A 25,689-nucleotide genomic window follows, 5' to 3' on the forward strand; every position below is an offset into this window, starting at 1 on the left:
CTTCAAGTACTTGGAAAAGTCTTATTTTGGTGCCAGTCCTACGTAATTTTACGTCTGAAAAAGACTGGCAATAACCAAGAAGCAAGAGAAGGTCTGGGAATACTAAGTCACATAAAACACTGAGAGATGAGTGTTCCTCTTAGCTGGCTCCCTGTGAATGGATAGCTTCTCTAGCAGCTGCTCTCCTGGTAAAAACAGTGACTGCACTCACTTCCTATTAATAGCAATAAACTTTAGTCAAATCCCATATCTGTATGCTGATCAAGATGTGACTCATGATTTAAAATGCCAGAAACAACCTTGAGATTAAATAGAGATACACAAAGAAGATATGTGTTTTAACACCTTTCCTGCTCTTCTTTTCCCTTCCTGATTGTGGTGATACACAATCAAAAGAATAAAAGGATTAAAAGGGACTATAATTTAAATGCCATATTTTAAATGGACCAGGGAATGCTACAGTTGTTCCTCATGGCAAAATGCATGACAGACTATTTCCAAACATCTTGTCAGAAGCCTTTGATTTTTTTTTTTTTTTTTTTTTTTAAATCACATCATGAGCTTGTGGAAAAGGCCAAGAGGGGCTGAAGCAAAACTGTGTTTCTCAGCACAACCTAGGCACCGGTCTGCCATCTGCCTGGGAAGACTGAGCACAGTGCAGTCCTGCCAAGCTGTATCTTCAGCAACTTTTACTTCCTTTGCCTCGCATCAGAAAGGAGATGATGAGCAGCTGAAGAAGGAAAGGTACACATGCACAGAAGAAATTTTCTCACTGACAATTGCTTAGAGACCATTCAGTATATATGTTGCCAATTTGGCATTGGCAGCCCACAGACATGGATTTTAATCTCTTTTTTCTCATTGTGTTGTACATAGATCAGCTCTTGTAACAGCCATTGCCCTATTCTGTGCTGTGTTTTAAACTGGCATCAGGAAGGGAAGGGAATTGATGCACTATTACTCAAAAAAAGGTACAGTTTAGCAATTTAAAAAAAAAAAAAAGCATAGGATCAATATCAGATGGATCACAGTGATACACTTGTGGATCAGTTCAGAGTGATGTACTTGTGGGCTCAGAGGGCTAAGCGAGGATAACTCTAACAGGTGTGACAAAAATACTGGCCTTCCCCTTCCTTGTCAGAGGACAGGAGTCCAAATTCATGATACCCTTCTGTAAAACAATTCTCATGCTTATCAGCCATTCTCCTGGTGGTGTCGCTTTTGCTCTTGATAGATGGCAAACCATGGCCAAGCACAGAAATGGGATGTAGCATCCCCAGTGACAGGGGACATGGCTTCCACAACTCTATCTCTGCACCTTTCAGCAAGATCTGCAGGATCTGCCTCACACAACACCCAACCAGTTCCTGTCTGATCAGACCAATGCAGGAGCCTGGTGTCCACAATACAATCATGTGGTCTAAATCTGAGGACTGGCAAGTATTCATATACAGAATTATTATCCATATCCCAAAACCACGAGAGTCAAAAAAAAGAGAAAAGAGTGAAACTGATGCAATTAATTTACATTTTCCTGACTTTTATAAATATATAAATAATTTCTTTATGTGTATATATTTATAAATATAAGATGGAAATTAGGCCTGTTTATTGGTAGGAAGCTCTTTCATCTCCAGTGAGTCTTAATATTTTAGGAGTCAATTTCTCTCCTGAAATGTATTCATGACTATGTTCAAGTTAAGCAAACACTTTCATATAGACCTAAGCATTAATTAATTAATTAAAACATTATTTTCTCAAACTGTATTTTGTCCCTGTGCATCCTTTGAATGCTTTTGAAAACCACAAAAATTGTTAAAGTTTATGAGGAAATTATTTTAGGTTGTTAAAATATAGCTAGAACCAAATACTTTATGAAACTTCAAGAGAAGACTATTTGTTCATACCTAGACATGGACACAAAAGCAAATGAAAAATAAAATGAAGAGGCAAACTTTAAAGTGATGTGGCTCCAAATACCCAAATATAGACAGTTTTCAGCATTATTTATTCGATGCAGTATTGCTTTTTGCTGTAATTTGTTTTCAGGTGCAACTTTTGAGGGTTAAGTACATTTTTAAATTTATTTTTTTTCTTAATAATGGTGTTAGAAATCAGCCCATTGCCCTCATTCATTCATCTTAGTCCTGGATCATGTTCTTAAGCGTAACTTGAAATAGTCATATTATTGTGTTTTCCCAGTAACTTCCTCTGAAAGTGAATATTAATCCTTTCACTTAACTAACACAACTAATCCTTTCTGATGACATTTAATGAGCCACACAAGTATGCCCTACAGTGGATCAGACTCTCTGCTTAAAAAATATGATCCTTTCACAGCTTATTTTTTAACTGCAGAGGTAAATTGTACATTTTAAGAAAAAGAATAAATATTTCAGAGCCAAGAGGTAAAAAAAAAAAAATTCAAATGTTATTACAAGTTTCTAAATTTTAAACAAAGGCCTAAATGAGCATCCTTTAAAATTATCCTTCTATTCCATAAAGAATTGCTATAAAGATTTCTATTAAAAAATCTTTAATTTAAGATATCCAACTCATGGGTATGGATAGCAATATTCCCTACCTGTCACTTTATTGTGAGAATCATAGACAAAATTGCTTTTACTTCTATCTATTTGCAATGCTGCAACTCCAAGGACAAGCTAGTTGTGTTCTAGGAATGCCCTCACTTTGCTAAATGTTCTATAACCACCCAGCATAGCACATATAAATGCTGCAGAGTTTATTACCCAAACTAAAAGTAAGAGGAGGGAGAGAGAGACGGGCTGGTGGAGGAGCTGGTAAATGGGCAGCACTGCTCACTGCAAGATGAAGGAGTAACAGCACATCAGCAGACTCACTTTGCCAGTTTTGGGAGGTTTGTTTTTCTTGTGCTTTTTTTGAGATATCAAAGCAAAGGAATTTTAATGAGGGTCTGAAGGAGAATAATGAGGTACTTTTGCAGATGTCTGCAGGGTGTTCCTCCTCACTCAAAGGGGCAACATGTACAAAGACACTTTGAAAAACAAGTGAGCAATGGAAGTTGGCATCTTAGTTATTTTGAAACAAAAGGCCCTGATGCTGACCTCATTTACACTGACAAATCTGTGACTCTTGTGAAGTCAAAGAAGTCCCTGTAGCATGAAATTAGTCCTGGATTACATAGTGCCAGAACTGTCTTTCAGATGCCTTGGTGACCACTGTAACAATATTCCAAAGATATTTTCAGTTCATTTTTGCATTTATTGTAAGGTGTCTGTACATTTTTCTGCCGTTAAAGAAAGTCTTTAAAGTACCTGCTTCCTAACTGTTTGACAGAAATGTGTAGTAGATCCTAATGTAGACAAGAATTTGACCACTTCGGCTTAAATATTTTTTAGCATACATGGGTATATGTATGTGTCTTTATGAACTAATATACGCATAAATGTATACATACATACATATACATGTATGTATAACCACATATATTCCTCCTCAGTCTGACATAGAGGGAGACAACTTTATAGTCTGATTAGAGACAAAGTAATTTTATATTGAGAAGACATGTTATCTCCTTTCCCATTTTTTAAAAGAGCTGTCTGTCTGACTTACATAAATCATTTACTATATCCATGTAAAAGAGTATCCCCCAGAAGGAAGGCTTCTACAGCTTTTGCTAGCTCTATGCATGAGAAACTTTAGGGAATTAAACATGTAGGAGTCATTTGACTTTGAATGCCTAAATTTTCAGGTTATGGTACCGAATGCTACCTAAATTTTCAGGTTATTCCTGAAACCATCTGGAAGCCCAGGGCTCACTAAATTGAGATTCAGGTCTCCATGTCCATCATCTGTTCCTTGTGAGCTACCCCAACTCAGGCTGGAGTCATACCGCCTACACATGCCTATGTTGTTTGATATCATAGCCCTTCTGCAGGCTATCTCAGGCTGTCTTACTTATCCAGAATGGGTCATGTTACACTCCTTAAAACACAGCAATTATATATAAAACCAGACACAAATGTCAGGAATTGACCACAGGACATGTAAAAGCATTGTTCCCTCTGCTCTGACATACTGGGATGTTCCTCCATGGAAGTGTCATCACGAGGGCTCCAGAGTTGGCCCAAGGGACACATGTCAGGAGAGCATTGGGAGCTGGCTCTGAACCAGGCTTTGGGCTAGCCTTAGGGTGACTCCTACCCTGTCATGTTGATACAAGCATTAAGCCATATTGTGCACCTCTCCTCACAGGGCTAATGTGTGATTAGGGGCGGCAGAAGGTACCAGCACAGCAAGTCTGGTTTTGGGAATGAAGGTTCTGCACAGAGAAGCCCTGGCTGTCTCTCTCTTCCTTAAGCTCCCACCACTGCTGCAGTTCTGTTCCCCCTTCCCTACCACTTTAGTCCAGTGGAAGAGCACAAGCAAAGTCAAACAGCACTGTCCTATTTGGAAAAAAATATAGGAACTAAAACCCCAACATAAATTCAAAAACCCAACATTAACTTAGTTCTGGCATCCAAATATTGCAAAGGACATTACAGGTAAAATACAGATTTCATTCTGCAGAAGTCCAACTGATTGGGGAGGAAATTTGGGGAGGAAAATAATTGAGAATTAGATTTTTGCATGCAACATTGTTTTGCTAACAGAAAGAACTTAGTTAAAAACAGTAGGAAACCAGAAGTTGCTATTCCTAATTTTCTCTCTTTATATGCAATTATAGTATAGGTTAACAACTGCCACTTCATAATTAACCTATTACTTGTCTATATTTAATCAGAACAGTATATAGAAGATAAATTCTATATATTTTTCTTAAATATATTACCAATTCTGCCTCAAAATCATACTTCATATGACCATTTGTAAAAGAGAAGCATGAACCAGTGGCAGGGAAAAGGAATTATAGCCCTAATATACAACTTGCAGAATAGCCCAACCACTTGCAGATAAGTTTGTACCAGCTATTTTAATTGCTGGATTCTTCCCTAAGTTATCCACTTCTTCTTCATGAACCACCACTGCCATTTCTAATTTAATAATTGAATGTAGAGAAAGAACCATTAAATAAATTGTGTGAAAACCCAGCTTTTGTTTTGCATTTAAATTTTTGTTGACTTGCAAAAGAAGTGGATGCAAATTATTTTAACTGTACAGCTACCTTAGTCTGGAACAAAGATCCCATTGATGTCAGCTCAGTTTATATCCTACAGAAATCAGAATTGATACACAGTGCATAGAGGATTTATAGACCCTCACACTACTTTTCAAATAAATGGCAAGCATAAAATTATGATCCAAATTGATCTGTATGCAGGTAACCACTGGCTGATATATACAGACACTTTAATGAAAACAAGTCTTGGTTCAATTTTTAATTTAGAAAAAAAGTTAAGATAGAAGAAAATAACATGGCCAGTCTTGACTTGAGTAAGCATACATAGAAAGTCAGAATTAGCCAGCTATATTCTAAATTAACAAAAATTAAGGTGTAACCTCACCTGCTTTGTGTTGCCTTTAAGCAGCCTTTAAGACTGTAACCTTTAAGATCTGTAGTCTCTTTCTGGAGTTTATTATCCACCTTGGGCACAGTTTCTTTCTTGTGACAAATCAGTGTGTAATTTTTGTCATCATTGTTTGCCCAGAAGGTACCAACCGATGTCTCATAGCGTATACAGAATTCCACCTTAATTCCATCTTTCTGGAAAGGAGGCACCAAAGAAATCTTAAAGCAAAACTGATCCGTTTCACTACCACAAGAATTAGGCATGAACTCAGCGAGGATGTCATAATAACTGAGCCAGTTATTCAAAGTCATTCGAACATACACATGTTTTTCAAAGGATACATTGAGGACTCGAATAATGCCATTCATGGAGGTAATCCCAGGCAGAAGCACGACTGATTCTAACATTACTTTCTGCTTTCGCACCTTTTGTAAAAGTTCTTCTTGAGAAGCAGGTAATGTAAACTGCTGGGAGAAAAAAAATTCTTCCTGAGGGAAAACTTCATCTTGTAAATAATTTTCTTGTCCTGTATTTGGAAATTCCCAGATATCAAACTCTTTAACAGACACAAGATCAAACCCAAATGCATCAGCAAACGAAACTTTTCTTGAGATGTGGGTGGGAGTATCTGCCTCTTCTTCCTCTGAAGCTGAAGAATTCCGTCTTCGGGGACGTGGGGAGAAACGAAGTTTAATGTCAATATTAACATCTTCTTCCTCTGAAGTGGAATCACTTCCAGTGGGGACTTGTAATAAGTTAGCCCTGTTAACCTGACCAGGTCCTTCAAAAGACTCCATTGGGCTCTCTGATATAAACTGAAAGAGAACTGTACAACTAGTAGCAGCTGCTATTTGAGATACCATGATTTAAAACAAGGATTAATGTTACAGTTGACATTGCAAAAGGGAGTCAGGTCTATTAATAGACGCTGTGGTGTGCGAGCTATGTTGGCCTTTCTCCATCTGACAGTATTAGATGTTACAATTTCGGTGATACATTTCAAATATTGTAGTCTCTATTTTATGTGGCTAAGAAGAACAGCTTTTGAAAACTGTCTTCTTTGCATAGTTAAAGTGCACAGAGCTGTTTTAATATGATCAACTTATGTTGCACAAAAAATCCATCATATTGCACTAATGAGGAGCTGTTCATCTCTGATTAGGATGTATACTTCATCATGTAAATAGTTTCCATATTGATGAAATATTCCTATATATATTTTCAAGGCCATTTTTGCAATATTTCTAGATATAAAATGCAATGTCACTTTCTGCCCTAACTTTATACCATGCTGACTCAGTGAGCCAGATACAAGGACTATGCCAGCTTCTTCTAGCTAAGGACTGGCCATCACCACTTTAATGAGCCAAGAATACAATACAATTAAAAAAAAAAAAAAAAAAAAAAAAAAAAAAAAAAAAAATTGAGGTGAATACACTGGAAATCAACTTGTAATGTACCATTGTAAATATGGTTGAGCTCACCATTAATTAGATTATGAAGTCATCTCATGATAAATTGCATTTAGCACCATCCAGCCAAATGGACAGAAAAGCAACTCAAAGAATTAACTTTAGCAGCCAACTCTGACTCTGAAACACAAACCTGTTTCAGACAGCTTCAAACAGGAGGAAGAAACACACTAAACTTCTTACAGGGCATTCAATCTTTGTGCAGGACATCTTCCCACAATACGAAATGAAACAGTGGCTTCTTAATCAACTTATTCAGATAGCATTTGACCTTCACTTTTATGGCACTCAATGCATAGAAATATTCAGCCTTTATAGAAAAAAAAATCTTGAATTCAAAACATCACCTTTTTCCATTGCATCATTTAATGTTTCCTATTTCCCTTGTCTATATCAAAGGGTAAGCCTACACTGTAATCTAATAATACAGTATAAGTTAAGATATATAACAAGAATATCTTGAAATTAACCATGCCAGAAGCTGACAGCATTAGTAACATCATCACAGATTTCAGTATAGGTTAGAAACCTAATACTTCATTCAGGACACATTGAATCCTTCCCCCTGTTGTTATAGTTTCACTGGTAACTTTAAAGCTCATCTGGGTATGTCTATTTTCAGACAATCAGGTAAATGGCATCTTACCACAAATCATCTTTTCTGATAAAGCATCAACCACCACACCACAACAACATCTCCGGGTCTTACCAATGCTCCATCAAAACCCTTCAATAGCCATCCCACCTGCTATTGCAAAAACATTCCAAATTCCCTAATCATACTTCAAGACAATGGAATATCAGAAGAACATTTAAAAAATAGCTTTTTACCATAAACTACATAACTCCTACATTCCAGGGATGTTACTGACTTTGAGCTAGTGCTTTACAGTGATGTATTTTTTCAGCAAGGGTCAGCTGCAAAAACATTCAAGACTATTTGTTTAGATACCAATAGTAGAGCTATGAAGTCATGTTCATGACTGCATAAGGAAGGAGTGAGATCTCCAGAACTTCCCCACAGAAGAGTCCAAAGTCTTTCTCAGTGGGATTCCAGAAGTACCATGTCTACTTGCTCCTGCTTATGGCTCTGCACAGAGCTTGAGCTGTTTTGCTTCGTGCACATTTTGACTTTGTACTGTGTGAATTAGGCACAGTTTGGAAAATGAAACTTACTCTAATGGGAAGTCAATTTCTTCTGTCAACATAATCTAAAAAAGTATTTCTGTAGTAATTATGCAAACAAGGAGAATTTATTTATGACACTGTTAGCTTATTGGTTACACCTGTTTCTGTGAGAAACTGTTTCCTCTTTTGCATCCAGTACATTGCTTACAAAAAGCTACACAGACAAATGTAAATGGGAAGGTAACTTCCCTGATTAACCATGGTGGGACACAGAGGCTAGAGTAGGGCAGAGGAGGAGGGCTCCCAGCCCACTGTGCTTGGGTATGTCTTGGACCAAGGCAAGCTTTGAGAATGGATTAATTTCTAGGAAAATGGAAGGAGAAAATCAGAGAAGAAAACTCATGGAAACCAGTTTTGCCTTTGGACTGCATGAAAATAGGCTAAAAACTGGTTAAAGAGAGTTTTGATTTTATTGATTAATGTTGTTGCAATTTTTCTTTTCTTAATTCTTGCTGAAACCAGTGATTTATCTTGGCCCAGTCCTATGGTCCTTCTGAGCTTGTCTCTCTGGCTAGCTCTGCTCTTCAGATACCATACAAGTGAATTAATCCTTTGGGTCCAGATTTCAGACAGAGACGTGACTTTGCTTGGAAGAATGGAGCGGACTCACACTTGGTGTTATTTAGGAAGGTGTTTATTCAGGGCGAAAGCCCAGGTGGTCAAAGTGTGAGTGAGTGTGGAGAATTCTTGCTTGCCCTTATCAACATGAGCATTACAGATTGAAATGAGGTGGGAGGGATTTAGGTACAGGGGGGCATTGACATTGCCTTTTAGGGGTGAAAGGGGCGTGGATGATATCTGAGGCCTTGGCAGAGCCACCTGGCTGTGTAGAGCCATCAAGAACCAGGGGTGTGTTCACAGATAACATACAAAGTTATACAATGGCCTAGCCAGGGCTATCAGAGACATACAATGGGGAAGGCCAGGGCTATTATGTTGAGTTGATGACAGTCATCAAGGGAAGCAGGGTGGGGGTGGATGAACATTTACAGAAACTAGGAAACAAAGTTATACAAAAATTAAAAAAACCCAACAATTCCACACCACTACACAGTCCAGCACTAATTCAGTTAGGGAGAACCTTTCCATAGGCTTCAGGAGCTAGTCTAATAATATCTATTATTAGATATTATGCCCAAGCTAACAAACAAATAACTGCATTGCATTTTGTTGTGACAAGGACTGCTTAGGAAGGAAAGATAGGTTGCAGAATGTTCTGAAAACAAAGACACATTCGAAGACCTATTTTTGTTTAAATCAATTACTGTCAGTGACATTAATTAATGGATATTATTCTGTACCTTTCTACCCATCTTGCCATTCACTCAGTTCAAATCCTTTACTTATGTCCTATGTGTAAATAAACATTGAAGATGGGAAGAAAAGGTCAGAAAAGGTATGTTTATTAGTTTAGTCTAAGTGCTACCACTGATCAACAGTCTTCAGTCTCGTGCCATTCTCTAGTTAGAGAAAGAGCATTTACTTGGTAAGGGCAGTTAATTTAGGAAACAGAAAAATGTTGTATAAGAAACAATAGGAAAAAAGGAAAATATTCTGCCTTTGCACAAGAAAGAAATATCAATGGTTATAAGGAGGGAGACCAACAGGCATAACTGGGAACAGAGGGAGACCACACTTGTTGAAAACAAAGTCCTATCTACAAGCTTCATCTTCTTCAGTGCAGAGGGGAAGAGGTTTATGTCTGCTCTCCATTTAATTTAGTTCTTGTCTGAACAGTTTGCACTGAGTCAAACTTTTCATAGAAATCCACATATTTTTATCAAAAATATACAGAGTTACACCAAATCAAGTACACATATGCATATAATGATTACATTCACATTGTGAAAATAATATAATGAAAAATAATATCATTTTCCTCATCTTTTAAAATGGTGTCCTAAAATACCTAAACCAGACAACAGAGTAACTATTTCAAAATATAACAGCAGAAGGTCATTTTAGAACATTTTAATGGGACAACTTCTTTATGACTTCTTTACTGAAGCCTCATTCCTTTGAACACACCAAAATCATATGTCGAATCAAGACAAATAGTTTCCTTAAACACTGTAAGTAACAGTAGAAAACAACAGATAGAATTAAAAATGTGTAGAAAATAAGACAGCTCTATACGGGTTAGTCTCTCTATTGAACAGCATAGTAAACATAAGAGAGAAAAACATTACAGAATTAGCAGGCTTTGGAACTAATTAAACACACAGCAGAGCATCAAACACTAGTCAAATGTTTTTGTCATATCTATTATTAGCACTGACCAGTCGATCTTTCTCTAACTTAAGAAGAAAAGAGGCTATACCTTCGCATCAAGTGGAAAACAATTATGTCATAAGCATGGACTAAAGATGAGCGGTATAAAAATCTGGTTTCACTTGGCTTCCTAACAGTGTATTACCCAGAGCCCTAGAAATTGCACTTCTTTAGCAAATAGTATGAGATGTATTAGTTTCTGCACTGCTATTAAATAAATCTATTAGGATAAGGCATAAATACATTTTCTCCTTGCAGAGAACACTGTTCTAGCTGACTGTTGAATGGTCAAAAGTGCTGAACCAGAGGTAAAAGAAATATTTTAGAGGTTATATACTTTGGAAAGAAACATTGATGGCATGTTTTGAGAGGCATTTTGAAACAGCAATTAATTCTGAAAGTATGTAGAGCAAAGGAAGAAAAGACAGTATTATACTTCAAAAATATTTTCTTTCTAAATTCTATATGACTGTAGTTAAATTTTAGTAAAAAAGGCTGAGTTTTCTGTTTTCTGCTATTTGTTACAGATTGTATGCACTGTCAGACTTTCTAACAAAACTTTGTCCTACGACTGCAACTGGTCTACTCTTTGACCCAAAGTAGAAACCAGACCGTTCCCTAAAACGTGTGCTTGTTTTCACAGTACCAAGCAGAAAAATTGCAGGCTTTGTAAATATATGTATAGAAAAAAGAAACATTAGAATTATTGCAAGGGAATAGCCTGGATTGATGCAATCAAAGCTAAGACATTGAAAAACTCTTTAACCCAAATTAAGGGCAGAGGAAAAAACCAATCCTTGTACAGTGAAAATTCAGAACAGATTACATTACTGAAACAGAATTCCCAAATGCTCTTTTATCTTCATTCATCTTTTCAAGAATACATCATTTATTCACAAATTTACAGGATAAACTCTTTAACTTTTTATAGTCTTTTTATAGCGCTTTGTGGCAAATCTCAGATTTCTTACCATGCAGTCTTTTAGCAGCTTTGAAGAGAATGTGGCAACAAAAATGATGCTTTATTAAGGTGCGTACAGACATTTGAAGAGGAATCTGCTTCCCAGGGTTGGAAAAAGTCTTCATAGTAAGAATACACAGTATGCTCTCCCTGTCACTCATTCTTCTTTTCAGATAAAACCGGACATTAAGCCAGTGAAAGTTGTTCCTCTAATGTAAGAGTTTTGCAGACATTTCAGACACTGACAAGAGGGTTCCCACAAAGAGTAAGGATAAAACAGGAAACTTGTTTTACTTTTTTAGACAGAATCTTGTTTTGGGCAAATAGAGGAATTTTCATCTTTAATGATAAGACTCAGAGAAAAATAAAAGCTAACTCCAGAAATAATGTGCAGAAAGAAGGAACAAGCAAGACATTCAGGAGTATGGGATGAATATTTTCCTTGGTGGCATCTCTGAAAAACAAAAATTGTGATCTTGGAGATCAGCATTTGCAGCCTTTCCAAATGTACATTTTTTTCCTCACATTTTGTCTTTCATTCCTTGTAGGATCTTCCTTTATTTACTGAAAGAACTGTTCATCTATTCAGATATAGAGCCCTTTCAACAAAATTTTACTTCTTCTATAAGATTTGAGTAAAAGTATCATGCATTTGACTTTTGGGCATTTACTGCATTTAAATTTCTAATTCTTCTAATGGCGCCTTTTAATAACTTCAGTTTCCTCAGTTTCTGAAAGCCTCTCCCTAAAATTGAAAGCTCTAATAAGATTGTTTTCCTTATTCTTAATTTAGTTTGGATATTTCTAGGCACTCAAAATCTGAGTTCTGTGCCTTGTCCTTCTTTACAATCCTTCAATTTACAAAGTCACTACTAAAATAGCAGCACATGTGATTGATTCTGTTTCTTTCTTGAAGCTATGGGGAAAGGAATACAGTCCTTGTCAAGTAAGCAGCATTCATTCTCCAGTCTACAACTGCAGTATTTCATAAAACCACAAATTTCAGTAGAAATAACCTAATATAGAGATATTCTGAATGAAAATCAAATTTTTTTTATATTATTATTGTAGGAACCCCTTTAGGAATAACCTGCTTAAAGTTGAAACAACAAAATGGCATGATTATAATAAATAGTCTAATGTGCCAGATCATACATTTCAGACATCATCTCAATAATTTCTGCTACGGCTTGGCAACCATTCAGCTGTAAATAAGAGAGTGTAACCAAGTGACTCCACAAGAGACGAGGAGAAAAAACTGGGTAAATTAGTCATCAGAAGGTTATGAAAAACTACCTGTAACAAACAGCAAGATGATAACAACTTTAGGATGTTCTAGGCAGATAATTTCTAGTAGGGATAGAGCAGGTCAAATGAATGCTTTAAAAAGAAATGATTGCTGAGACTGAAGACCAAAACAAAAGTCCTGTTAAATTGCTCATCATGTCATCACTAGGATTTTTGAACAGCCAAGGCTGTCAAAATAGCAGGTAGATCCCATTCATAATGATTACTGGAAAAGTGTTCTATTAAATCTTGCAAGCAAGCAGGTGGCAATTCTACTCTGGCACAGATAACACGTGACCTATAGCATTGCATTATCAGTCTTGTTTTCTAATCTAAAAACATCAGGCTTCCAACTGAAACATTGGTTGATCAATTTGAAACCCTGAGACAAGGCTTGGAAGGGCCAGGTCAAGATGATCAGTCGTTATGAACTTCAACATCAGGAGGAAAAGGATCATTTTAATAGATACCCTAATGTCCCTATCTTTTTGACAGAATTAGCATATGAGAGGAGCAATCAAGGGTCATTTTCAGAACACAAGAGAGCCTGAACAACAGCATCAACTTCAGCCTTGTTAAGTTAAATCTTTGATGCTGTTGCTGATACCTCAAAACACAGACCTACATAACAAAATACATAACAAATGTGTATTTCTTAGTACATATTTTGAACATCAGAAGTGACCCAAAAGAAGATACATCCTCTTTCAAAGCTTCCACCATGTTGTTTCATTTTGTTTTCGAATGTATTTAAACATATTTATTAACCTTCCTAGACTAATCTTGTGAGATCATAGAATCATTGAATCATGGAAAGGTTTGGGGTTCCAACTGTTCCAACTGGGTTTCCAACACCTTCCACTAGACCAGGGTGCTCAGAAACCTGTCCAACCTGGCCTTGAACATTTAAGGGGAAGGAGTATCCACAACTTCTCAGGGCAACCTTTTCCAAGATGAGATGACAGTCTTCCTTAACAGCGTCAGACCTCAGAAGGCTGAGGGCCGTGTCAAAGTTCAAGTGAGAATTCGTGCTTTGGGTGTGAAAGAGCATAGAACTCTCTGACTCTGAGTGGTAGTTGGTCGCTCAAGCAGTTTCTTGGGTTGGCAGGACTGGTCACTTGCATACTCAGCATGAAAACTAGTTGCTATCAGAGAGTTAATAAGAAAAAATGGGGAGCATTTTGTGTTCAGGGATTTTTTTTTCTTTAATTCAGTTTCACCAAGAATAGCTACACTGCAGCTATAAAATTTGATAGGGAGTTTCCTTTCACACAGTACTTTCTATTAGCAGGTAAAACAAATGTTTATTGTACTAAATACAACATGTTTGACTAAGTGTAGAACACAGGAACCAACACGTTGGCTTCAGTTTGTTCTACATATCACTGGAGAGTCTGATCCTTTCGCAACTCTATCTAGGCACCATAAATTTCTCATTAATCATTATGTTTCAATGGGGAACACTGAAGGGTGTTTTCTCAGATTATAATGAAGTGAGAGGCTAACGTCATGGTCTGTTTATCTTCATACTTAACATAGTATAATTATTTTGATTTTTTTTTTTATTCAGCTAGGACTTGCACCTTGACTTTTGTAAACATAGGCAGTTCGGTTTTCGTTGTTAAGGATGTTGACTTAACAGAGTATAAAATAGAAATCTGGATACGTGAGAGCAGCACATTCGAAGACCAACTTTCATTTCTCCTGCTGGTTATATTCAGTGAACCAATTATTCAACTGACTACTTGCAGTAAAATATCAGAACACTTAAAATAAATGCTGGGTTTCAGGCTGCTATAATGAGTGAAGACTCTTCTGAAAACAATGAAGGAAGTCTAGACATTTGTACAGTAGGAGAAGAAGAAGAAGAAGGAAAACCAGCTCAAGGGCTTCCACCCCGAATTCCCAGCTCTCACATACATGCCAAGAAGAGTCTTCCTGTGGCTGTGGATGAAAGAAGATTTCTGGATAAACCACCTCTGTCATACATAGCCTTGATTGCAAAGGCAATACTTTCTTCCCCTACAAATAAACTGAATTTAGCTGCTATCTACAAATATATTGAAGATAATTTTCCTTTTTACAGGAACAAAGGTCGAGGTTGGAGGAACAGTGTAAGGCACAACCTTTCACTAAATGATTGTTTCATCAAGGTGGGAAGATGTGAGGATGGCAAAGGAAACTACTGGAGTATTCACCCATCAAACTTAAATGACTTTGTTCACGGGGACTTCAGGCAACATCGAAGGTCACGAAAGCGAGGGCACCAAAAGGAGGTAAAGCACTGCCTTGCTGTGAATTATTTCACACCATGGGGACACTATCCTTCCTGCCCAGCACCGAACTGGCTTTACCAAACACATTATTTTCTGGATCCACTGTGGAAACTTCTGTATGCTGACAGACTGCAGTTTGTGCACGAATACCGAAAATGGAATGTAAACAGTGATTTAATCATGGGGAAGTTTTCACCTCAGTTACAGACTGATAAACCCCACAGCATTTCTGGGGACTGGTTTTATGGATCTCCTGCCACTTCATTTATGCAGCAGAATATTTTCCTAAATATTCAGCCAGGTTTCCCTAATACTCTTTTATTCTTTTCTCAAAAACAGCACCAAAGTGAAGCATTCAGACACATCTGTAAGTACTAGAAAGTATTTGAAGTGCTTGAACTTTTTGAAGTGTGAAGAACTTCACAGGCAGCTTGGGATTCTGTCTAGATAAAATATATATGTTGCACAATTTTGAACTTTTGTATATGTTTAAAGACAGCAGAAGAGCTTGCTTACTTATATTAGCCAGTGATTATCCGTGATTATTACCTAAGTGTATTAGCTTTGAAACCATAACAATGAATTTTTAATAATTCTGCTGGTCAATGGCCATGCATAGATTACTTCAGTATTAAAGCAAATCCATTCACGCTGACTGCCCAATGAAATTATTTTTAAATTGTTCTGTATTAATCACATTACTGTATACTACTGTTCTATTGGATTCAAATTAATACACATGTATGTGTATTTATAGCTATATATTCAAAAATGTATAATCATACATTTAATTTTACATTATATTGAATAGGAAGGATTAATACATTTTTTCTTTGTTATTTGAAAATGCTTTTGAAATACTTGTCACCTCCCATACTGCTAGCAATACTGAATTATTCTTCTACTAATTTAATATTATACATTGGTTAGTACTCACTTGACACTATCAATTCTGATGTATTGTATTGATAAAAAAAATCTCTGTATGTTTATATATCTTTAAGCATTAAGGTGCATACTTGTTCTTGTTTGAATAATTGTTCAGATTAATAAATATTTCAAGTGAAACAGGATTGTAATATTATATACAATATGTTTTAAATTCAAATCTGCTTTTTAAATGCATGGCCACATATTAATTAAGCTACTTAAATTATTTCTTAAAGGCTACATGGCTAATTACAACTTTACCCATTAGCTGGATAATCCATTTATGAAATTTTCATTTTGGGGATATTTTAATCTATTGCTTAGGCTTATATCTATATTTTTAGTTTACATAGTCATATTTATGTACATAGCTACAGAGTATATGGTGTTATAAAGTGCTTCATTTAAATACATTTTTAAAATGTATGTATCTATCCAGCAACCTCATGATAGCAGAACTTCCTTTGAAACACTTGCTCACAGAAAATGCAGATGAAGGCACTGCAGTGCCTCAGTCATGAAATGCCCTTGTGTATGGACAAAACCTGAGAACTGGACAAAGGTGGGGAAAGGGGATGAAGGTGGGATGGGGAGACTGGCTAGAGGAAACAGATTATTTAGACTTGGGACAAGGAGCTCAGACATGTTGATGAAGGAGCTGTGAAAAGCCTAAGGAGCACAAATTATGAATGCCAGGCAATTATTACCAGATGAGAACGAAAGCTAAGGATAAGAGTTGAGGCAGGTTTGATGAGCAGTACGTGGGAAAAGTCTCTGCCCACTATAGTTAATGTATTGGATAAAATCTAATCTTCATAGTTCTTTAGCTCTCAGCAAATTGCTTTAAAATTTACCAAGTTACTCCTGTTTGTTCTCACTGGGTTTACTTGGGAAAAGCTTGTGATGTACACCTGAGGATATTTCCAGAAAGGTAGTAATTTGACTTCATCTTCCCAGTTAAATAAGAGTTGGAGAAGGGTATTAAAGTGTATAACATGACACTCTGCTTGAGCTATTGTGACCTATCACTTACCAGGTTATCCTTTATGCCTGAAGTAGCCATTTTAGTTTGCTCAGGAAAAAGAATTGTATTTTACCAGAATAGTGATGATGGTGGAAATGTGGCATGTACCAGTCCTTATGTATGCTTCCAGATCTTTGTTCCAGTTTCCTGTGGGAATGCAATAATAGTAACTCATATGAGAGAGACATTCTTCTGCTCAGATGCTCAGATTTTATTTGAAGATCACTTAGAAATAGTTTTCATACCACTAGTGATACACATACCATAGAATGAGAACTCCCATCTTAGATATTCCCACTATGATTATATGGCTGTCCACACAGTTTCTTACATTTTTTGTTTTATTCAATGTGTTTTAACTTTTTGTTTGTTTGTGCAGCAACTGCATGCCACATTGGAGGAGAATCCTTTTCAAGTAATAAACAACTATTTATTTTGTCCTCATCATCCAGTGGGTATCCATTGCTTTCTAACTGTGCATAGTTCAAACACTGCTCTGAAGCAAAATTACCCAATCACTATTAAATTATTATCCTTCAAAGCCATAATATAATTTACTTTCAAAATTACCTGAGAGAACATCTTGAAGCACAGACCTAAAAGTCTGAGGTCAACTGTACACGTTCACTTTGGACATGAGGTTTGTGACATTGCTGTGTAGCACTTTTTGTTCTCAAAGCCCAGCAGCTGAGCTCTCATTGCCCTGGCTTTCAGCTCTGAGTGTTCAGAATCTTCCCAAGACACAAAGCAACATGGAAACAAGTGACCATATGGATAAGTTCGATTTCGATAACTTGTCCTGCAGTAGATGAAAGAGGCAAATCCATATCTCAAAAGCAAGCTGCAACTGCCCTAATGCAGAAAAACTATTTCTTCCTGTAAACCCCAATAGAATTTGAAGTTTTTTATCAAAAAATACCCTCATTGCATGATTTTAATTAATATAGAAAAAAGGTCTACCTTTGATGTAAAATATTGCAAAACACCAGTTTTTTTTCATACAACTACAGCCAATATTTTAATTCCTTCAACTGAGGTAGGGGCCAAGTTATGAATACACTATTTAGACAAGATGCCATTTTTCCCCTGCCCTAGTGTCTGAAAGCTTGACATTGCAATCTTAATAATGCTTTTTTTTTTCCTTTCAGCTGAAGGAGTACAGTTAATTTGTCAGTTTGTGATGAAAATGTCAAAGTACTAATCTGAAAACAACTTGAAGTAAAAATTTCAAAGAAAAAGGGAAAAAATCAAGTTGTTTATTTTACCTGAATTGTAAACCCCCAAGTACACTTAGCATAGAAAAATAAATAATTTTCTGGTCTTGAAATATAATCCTCTGATTAGAGAAGACATTTGATTTCTGATACAAGAAATTACCATTCATTGAGAAGACAGAAATGTTCTTGAAAATTAAATAGATTAATTACATGCTTGTACAGGAATTTATGGGGCAGTACTTAAGGTGTAAGAGAGTCCCTAAGAAGCAAAACAAACAGTTAAAGATGTGTTATTACAGAAAATCCAACAAGAATACAATATCTAAAAACTGAATGTTGACAACTTCAGCATTTTCCAGCTGAAATGTATTACTGGGGTTGATAAAAATGTCAGGAAGTCAGAATTTTAGCATTTTGACTATAATCCTCTGTTATAGCCAGACATAAGAGAGAGGTCATCTTTTTACTGCAGATCTACTTTAGGAGTCCACAGATGCAATGCCAGTGTATGACATAAATATCTGGGATGGAGGTCACATATGCTCTCACAAATAAACTCTCAATTGCCTTCATCTTCTTTTTGCACTAAATAAAATTTTGAACATTTGCTAACACTTTAAATAAACTATGCCTTAATGAGGAGCAGTAAGATAACTGGGCCTGAACATTTTATTCAGGTAATAATACACAGGTAATAATTTTAAGCCAGATAATAACACCAACTTTGCAGTTGACCTTCACCAGGTTATACAAATATTTATTCTAAAACTAAAGTTTTAAGCTAGCTCTGCTTGCTAAGCACAGAAAGTTTGTATACTATTTAATTTCTCATACATTTGCTGCCCAGCAAGGCTTCTGACTCTGGGACTTGTCCTCTTTCATATTGAAAATAACCACTGTCCAGGGGCGGAAATGAAAGCTTTGTAGAAAGGGAAGCCTACAAACCCTCTAACCACTCACTTATGCACACTGACTTATGCTCATCCAACAGTTTTCCATCTCTTGTAACCCCTGAACAGGTTATAGAAGACCACCTTTGGAGGCAGCAGAACAGAAATGCCTGATCCAGTGTGCTGAGGCTCATGAACACAAATGCATAAAGAATTTGTCAGGTTTGGCCTGTAGTGACACCATAAGGGAAAAAAAGAAAAAAAGGGGAAACATTCAAAGCCTCTTTGAGAGATGGTGTAATCAGAAATGAGATTATGAAAATTAAAATGTCCCAGTCACAATTTGGGATCAGTAAAGGACACAGACATGGTTGATTGACTTAAGTGTGCCCTCCTGTATCCAATTCTTTTAATTTCTTTGAAGTGCAGTTTTAATTAGGAGCTTCCTAAGTTGGTATCATCTGATCTGTGTATGTTAAAAATATGAAAAAAAAGGCAAAAAATGTTCCTGATCTACACACAAAATAGCAATAATCACTTACAAATTTAATTCTTTCTGCATAAGGGTAGTGTCATGCCAAATGGACCATAAGTAAATTTTTGTACCATAGACAAGATTTTGAACCTTTTTGCCAATACTTCTGAGCAGGTGTATCCCAGCATGTGAGAAATGTCCTGGGAGAGGGTACTTAAATGGTTGAAAGTCACCATAGAAGCCATAGACCACCTTGCCCCTGTGATATGTTGGCATAGATGATGTGACTGAAAAAATTTTGAGGTCAGAGTCTCCTGAGACCTTTAAAACTCTTTTAGTCTGTAATTACACTATGTTTAATAGGACATTAGAAATTATGTCCCCAAATTACTCCTCTGTGTCTTAATCTGTTCCCAGTACAACTGAGGATCTGGTCATTGGCATTATGTCAGCCTTTCATTCTCCTTGTGCTCTTTCAGCATGTATACTCTCTTTCTGCTTCTGTGTTCCTTCGTTGTCGTTCACTTCCAATCTGAATTTCCCACTTCAAGTTTTCCTGTGGCTCTACTGTATTACCTTCTTATGTATGGCTCAGCTAACCATGTCAGAGAAGAACCCTGGATCTCAGTATTCCCAGTTCACCACAGATAAAATGATGCTTATGTCAACATACTGGAATAAGACTTTAACTTCTGAAAGAACAATATAGAAAGAAGCTATAGCTACCGATTCTGATTCTATCAACAGCCATGAAAAAAAAAAAAAAAAACAACAAAAACTAATTTCATTGGAAGCAACAGACCATAAAGTAAGTAAAACTGAGACTTGAAGACTTTATTTCTATCATAAGACCATACTGCACTGATTTTCCTGTGTGCCTGACAGATTTCTTAGCTCAACCTATAGTAAACTTGACTCAATAATAGTTTCTAAAAAAGGTCACAAGAGTGTTTTTACACCCTAGAAAACATATGTCAGCTGAATATGGTAATCCAGAAGAGTTCACAGCGTTAACCAAGCAATGTTGCTCATGAACTGAACTAAGGATATTTTCAGTACAAGACACATTTTAAGCAGCTCAATAGTAGGCTATTGAGATTGTTTATCTAATACAGAAACATTTTTCAGATATTTGAAGTATGTGTGTGTGTTTGTGTGTTTGGGTGTGCACATAAGCACTTGTGCATATTTATCAGGGCTCGAAATCTCATCTTTAAATGTGATAACTTTGCAACAATTTGAAAAATCCATATAGGAAGTACAGTGCATTAAAAAAGCACATCAGTGGTGCTCCAATATTAATAGCTGGTATGTTGGCTGCCTTCACTGCTCCTCATATTCATGACAGAAAAGCTAGATATGTACAGATAATTATCCTATCATCTTAGTGGTACTAACTCAAAGATGAGATTAAAAACAGTAATTCTGTTTAATCCGTGTAGCCTGTGACACAATCAAAGAAAAAAGGTAATGAGAATACAACTCATGAAGCAGAAGTAGAAATAATGTCATAAAGGATACTCCATCAGTTTAAACCTCTAGATGTACATCTGATTGCTGCAGATGAAGAAATCATTGTTTAAAACATCAAGCACCAGGTTCACAGACAATTCTGAAATGCAAAGCAACAAATTAAAGAGCACACAGTAAGAGTCAGAATCAATCAGGACAAAATTTATGTCATGCTTGAAAGCCTTACTAGAATTCATACAGCAATGCTTCAGTTAGTAGATCTTTTGTTAATTGAGATACAACAATACATACCAAAATTTAGTGAGAAATGGCAGATGTGCTACTAGCTGATAATTACTTTGCAAATCTGAATCAAATAATAGCTTTCTAACAATTAGAGTAATCATAGTAATTTTAAGGGTGGAGAGAACAAGGATGATATCAAGTTTGCGATATAAAAAACGGGAATTAATACTTGAATAATCTCCATCATTAATCAAGAAATAAATCCATCTTGCAAGTGGATTTCTTGAGAGCAGTTAATAACTGCCATCACACTTTCCTGAGCCTGCAATCCAAATATAGACAGAAAGAATGACTGATATTAGTTGTCTGAAAGTGACAATTCCCTTCTGAATATCACCAGAGCACGTGACCTGTATAATATGAAGTTTTGAAGTTAAATGATCTTATAAGGAAATAATTCAGCAGCCAGCTTGATGACTACTGTGCATCACAAGCATAGAGACATTAAGACTTTGGTAAACCTGTTGTACTCTAAAATAAGATGAAAAATAGTGCTATTTTTTGGTGTGTATATATTCAAACTAAAAATGAAAATTTGTTTTCCACTAATTTCAAAGCATTTAACTGTATTCCTATTTTATCCAAATGATTTAAACCTCAGTTTAAGGAAGATGCACCACCCAACAGGTCATGGGATATTTCCCAGGCATGCTGATCTTCCTCCAGAAGCTGTTCCCTCTGCAAAGTTTTGGAACTCACAGTTATTAAAAGCTGAACTGGATGTTGTATGTTCCTACAGACCAGTAGAACAGGGCAGCTTTCTACAAGGAAGAATGTCTGAAAATGGAGTCCCTGCTGCAGCATGTCCTTCGCTATTCACTCCAAATATATGGTATGTCAGGGGCCAGAGAAGAGATCTTCCTCTGCTGCTTAAATGGGTTTCATAAACTCACTCACAAAGACAGACTCTCACTCCTCCTTTCTCCAATTTTCTTTCTTCTTTCTTTCAGAATGTAATCCAAAAGGACAGCATTCAGGACAATCTTTTGGTCCCCTAAGCACCTGACTTCTGAATGTTTGAGTGTTAGTAGTGTATCTTAAGAAAAGAATCTAAAATGATTTTTATTTTTTTTAAAGGCAACTAAAAACCACTTTGGTCATAGCTCTGAGAATACAAACTGGAATTTCATTTGTCAAATTCATATTTTGGTTTATTTTTTTCCTTAATATTTTGATTCTTAACTTATGGAAGTCAGCTATACGTTTCCTGCCAATGTAAATGACTGTGAAAGGCAGCGGAAAATAGGTGCAATATGTAACAGTAAATAAATACATTGTTTTACAGAATTTGAACATGCCCAAATGCTTTTTTAAAATCTACCATCAGGGTGCAATCTGGCAAACTCCACAGAGACCAATGACAGTTTGTACATTTAGGGTATCAAACATTTCAAATAATTAGTATGGGGAATGAATGTGAAAGCATAGTCCTATGTTTCAGTGACCAGGAGACATCTATTCATATAGAACTATGAGAGATGAATTAAACTCTGCTGGGAAAAAACCAAGGTGCTCACTAAACCTTTGGAATTAATAAAGTAATCTATTAGCAAACACAAGCAAAGGCAAGTTTCCAGCATCAGCATGCTAGTGAATTTTTTTCTGGAATAGCAGTTTGTTGTATGCATGTGAAAAGCAACTGGAACGGCTAATTTTTCTAACTGTACTTCAACAGAATACTGTCACTTGAAAGACCATAGAAGAAATATGGCCTAACATGGCCAGTGGATGTTACTGTGAATTTAAACTGTGATTTAAATAGTATCTGACAAGAGACAAATATGGAAAGAAGTAGCAAAAATTTAATTCTACTGGAAATCAGAATTTTTTAAAATTAACTTTCTTCCAGAAAAATATTACAGCAACTACTCTGAAAACTACCTTTTTGTCTGCAGAATGGTAAACTTCTCTGTAGTATCTTAACAAAATACCTAAGACTTTTCCACATTAATGATTGACTCTTCCAGGCAAAGTACCTATGTACACTTATTGGAAAGTAATGGCATCCAGGATTTACTGAAGAATGCAAGCCAGTATGGACAAAAAATACGGCCCTCTGTGCCTATATGAGTGAAGACAACAGGTTCAAATATACTTTTATGAATTTTTATGTTCTGTGACTTGCAAGAGAGACAGACTAAATGCAGGATTTTCTGTACCTGCTATGTCAAACTCCCTATTTTCTTAACTAAGTGGCAGAAATTTATCCAACACATTCAATATACCTGGCTTTTTGACACATATTCCATTTGACAAGCGAAACAAACCATGTCCATGTTCCTGAAAGTGCTAATACCATATTTTTGAATAAATGAAGAATTCAAAACGTGTTAGCCCTGGATCAGTGCAGATCATCTATCTCTTGTTTATTATCCCAGTCTCTCAGAGGTATTTCAGATCAGGTCAGAATCTTTTAATAGCATCAAATGACACTGATTGATTGGAGGAGTCAAAAGGACACGTTATGAGGGAAAGACATGTAAGAACAGCATGTGTACTGAAGGCTGATAACAAAAGAAATGCTCCCAAATTTGTAGAATGGGAGCCAGTGAGGGTCAAGGTTAATGTGACTTTCCAGGGATTCTGACGTGAAGAGATGGAGAAGACAACAGCAGCATGTTGGTACATGTTCCTGATGAAACTTTTCCTCCATTTTATCTCATCATCTGATTTAGAATCTTTCTAGCCTTTTGTGGCATTTTCCTGTGCCATAGCAGGACCCCACTTCTGCATCCTTTCTCTAGCAGCTACCTGCCCAGAAACAGGCCCTGAGAAGGGGAAGAGCCTTTTCCCTTTCTTCTATGTCCTTTGAATTGCTACCTTTGAGAAGTCTTTTTACTTTGGACTTGGACTTGGAAGACTCCACAAGCTTCTACTCTTTGTTGTTTTTTAATATTCTGCAGTTTTCACACCAGCATAAGGGGAGTTGTGGGAACCAACAGCACTTCTGAAAAACAAGGTTTTATACAGATTAAGTAACCACACTGAGTATGTGGAAGGGACAGGTCCACTTATTCAATGGGGAGAAGACAGACAATGGGGTGAAGAGGGGTAGGCTCTGGCATAAAGTCTGTTCATTCCTGAAACAGAGAGATTGCTCACTCTGGCTTATCACAGACTCCAGCTGCATCTCAAAAACCTAGTTCAGTCAGGAGGAAATGTAAAAAAAGAAGAGTGGCAGTGACCTGGAACAAGCAGGAGCTGAGCTACTGCATTCTCACAAAGTTTCATCACTACTTTGGATCTGTCATGTCAATGGTGTGAGTCAGTTAACTGGGAGCAGTGCTCAGAACTCAGAAAAGCCCAGCCTACAAAATGGTGATCTGCAACTCTAAAGGGAAAGCTGTATATTAGATAATGTCACAGCCTGTCAGACCTGTGACCTTTAATTAAAGCATGTACAATCCTGTTTTCAGTCCCCTCAGCAGCAATACTCAGCTCAAAATGAGATATTTGCAGAGGCAGAAGGTTGGTTGGCAATGGGTCTGAAGAGGGGATGCTAGGTCAATCTTTCTGAGGTTCTGGTTGGGTCTAATGAATTAGTAGCATCCTGCTATCCCAAGTTGTGCCTTGTATCAGACTTCTTCACAGAGACAAGTGACACAAGACTGACAGAAGACTGAGATGGAAAATTAAACCCTTCTGTGCATTGATTATGTCCAAAACAAGATACTGGGTGATGCTGGCAGTCTATGTCAACAACAGCCTAACTCAGAGCTTACTCTGGAAGTACTATACAGAATTATAGAACCATTTGATTTGGAAGGAATCTTAAAGATCATTTAGTTTCAACATTCCTGTCAGGGAAGGGTATACCTTAAAACTAGACCAGGTTGCCCAAAGCCCTATCCAACCTGGTCTTGAATGCTTCTAGAGATGAGGAATTCACAATTTCTCTGGGCAACCTGTTCCAGTGTCTCACCACCCTCATAGTAAAGAATTTCTTCCTAATATCAAATCTAAACCTACCCTCTTTCAGTTTAAAGCTATTACTCCTTGTCCTGTCACTACATGCCCTTGCAAATAGTCCTTCTCCAGCTCTCTTGCAAGTCTGTGTAAACAGATGCAATTCATCCTGCATGGGGAAACTGTACATGTAGTATAACAACTTCATCCTTTCCCCAGATTTTTATAGCATCACTGCTTCCATTCCATCAAACACTGGTCACTTGCTTAGAACTGTCAATAAGGGTTATCTTCATTACAGATTGTAGTGGTGGGTTTCTTTGGTGACAGGGTTATGAAGCTTTGGAAATAACTGCAATTTCCGTTTCACTAGAATTTCACTGATAGGGTGCCAGGGTGTGATTCTAACCTACATGAGGGGCACTTTGTCCCATTACCACCCTGAAACCATGCAGTCCCTGGATTTAGCTTTTTTTCATATATCTGCCATAAGAATTAATTTGCCAAAAAAAAAAAAAAAAAAAAAAAAAAAAAAAAAAAGC

General features: G+C 36.6%; 1 protein-coding gene across 1 annotated transcript in view; it reads right to left on the reverse strand.

The window, feature by feature from the left end:
• PPP1R3A (protein phosphatase 1 regulatory subunit 3A) overlaps window positions 1–6,310 on the reverse strand; it is a 28,176-nt gene extending 21,866 nt beyond the window's left edge. The window contains exon 1 of the mRNA XM_083859975.1: window positions 5,487–6,310. Coding sequence (XP_083716101.1) covers window positions 5,487–6,289 — 803 coding nt within the window. The 5' untranslated portion in view covers window positions 6,290–6,310. The remainder of the gene's footprint in view (window positions 1–5,486) is intronic.
• Window positions 6,311–25,689: the final 19,379 nt, after the last annotated feature.

Source organism: Zosterops lateralis (genome assembly GCF_965231275.1).
Source record: "Zosterops lateralis genome assembly, chromosome: 4".
Lineage (NCBI taxonomy): Eukaryota > Metazoa > Chordata > Aves > Passeriformes > Zosteropidae > Zosterops > Zosterops lateralis.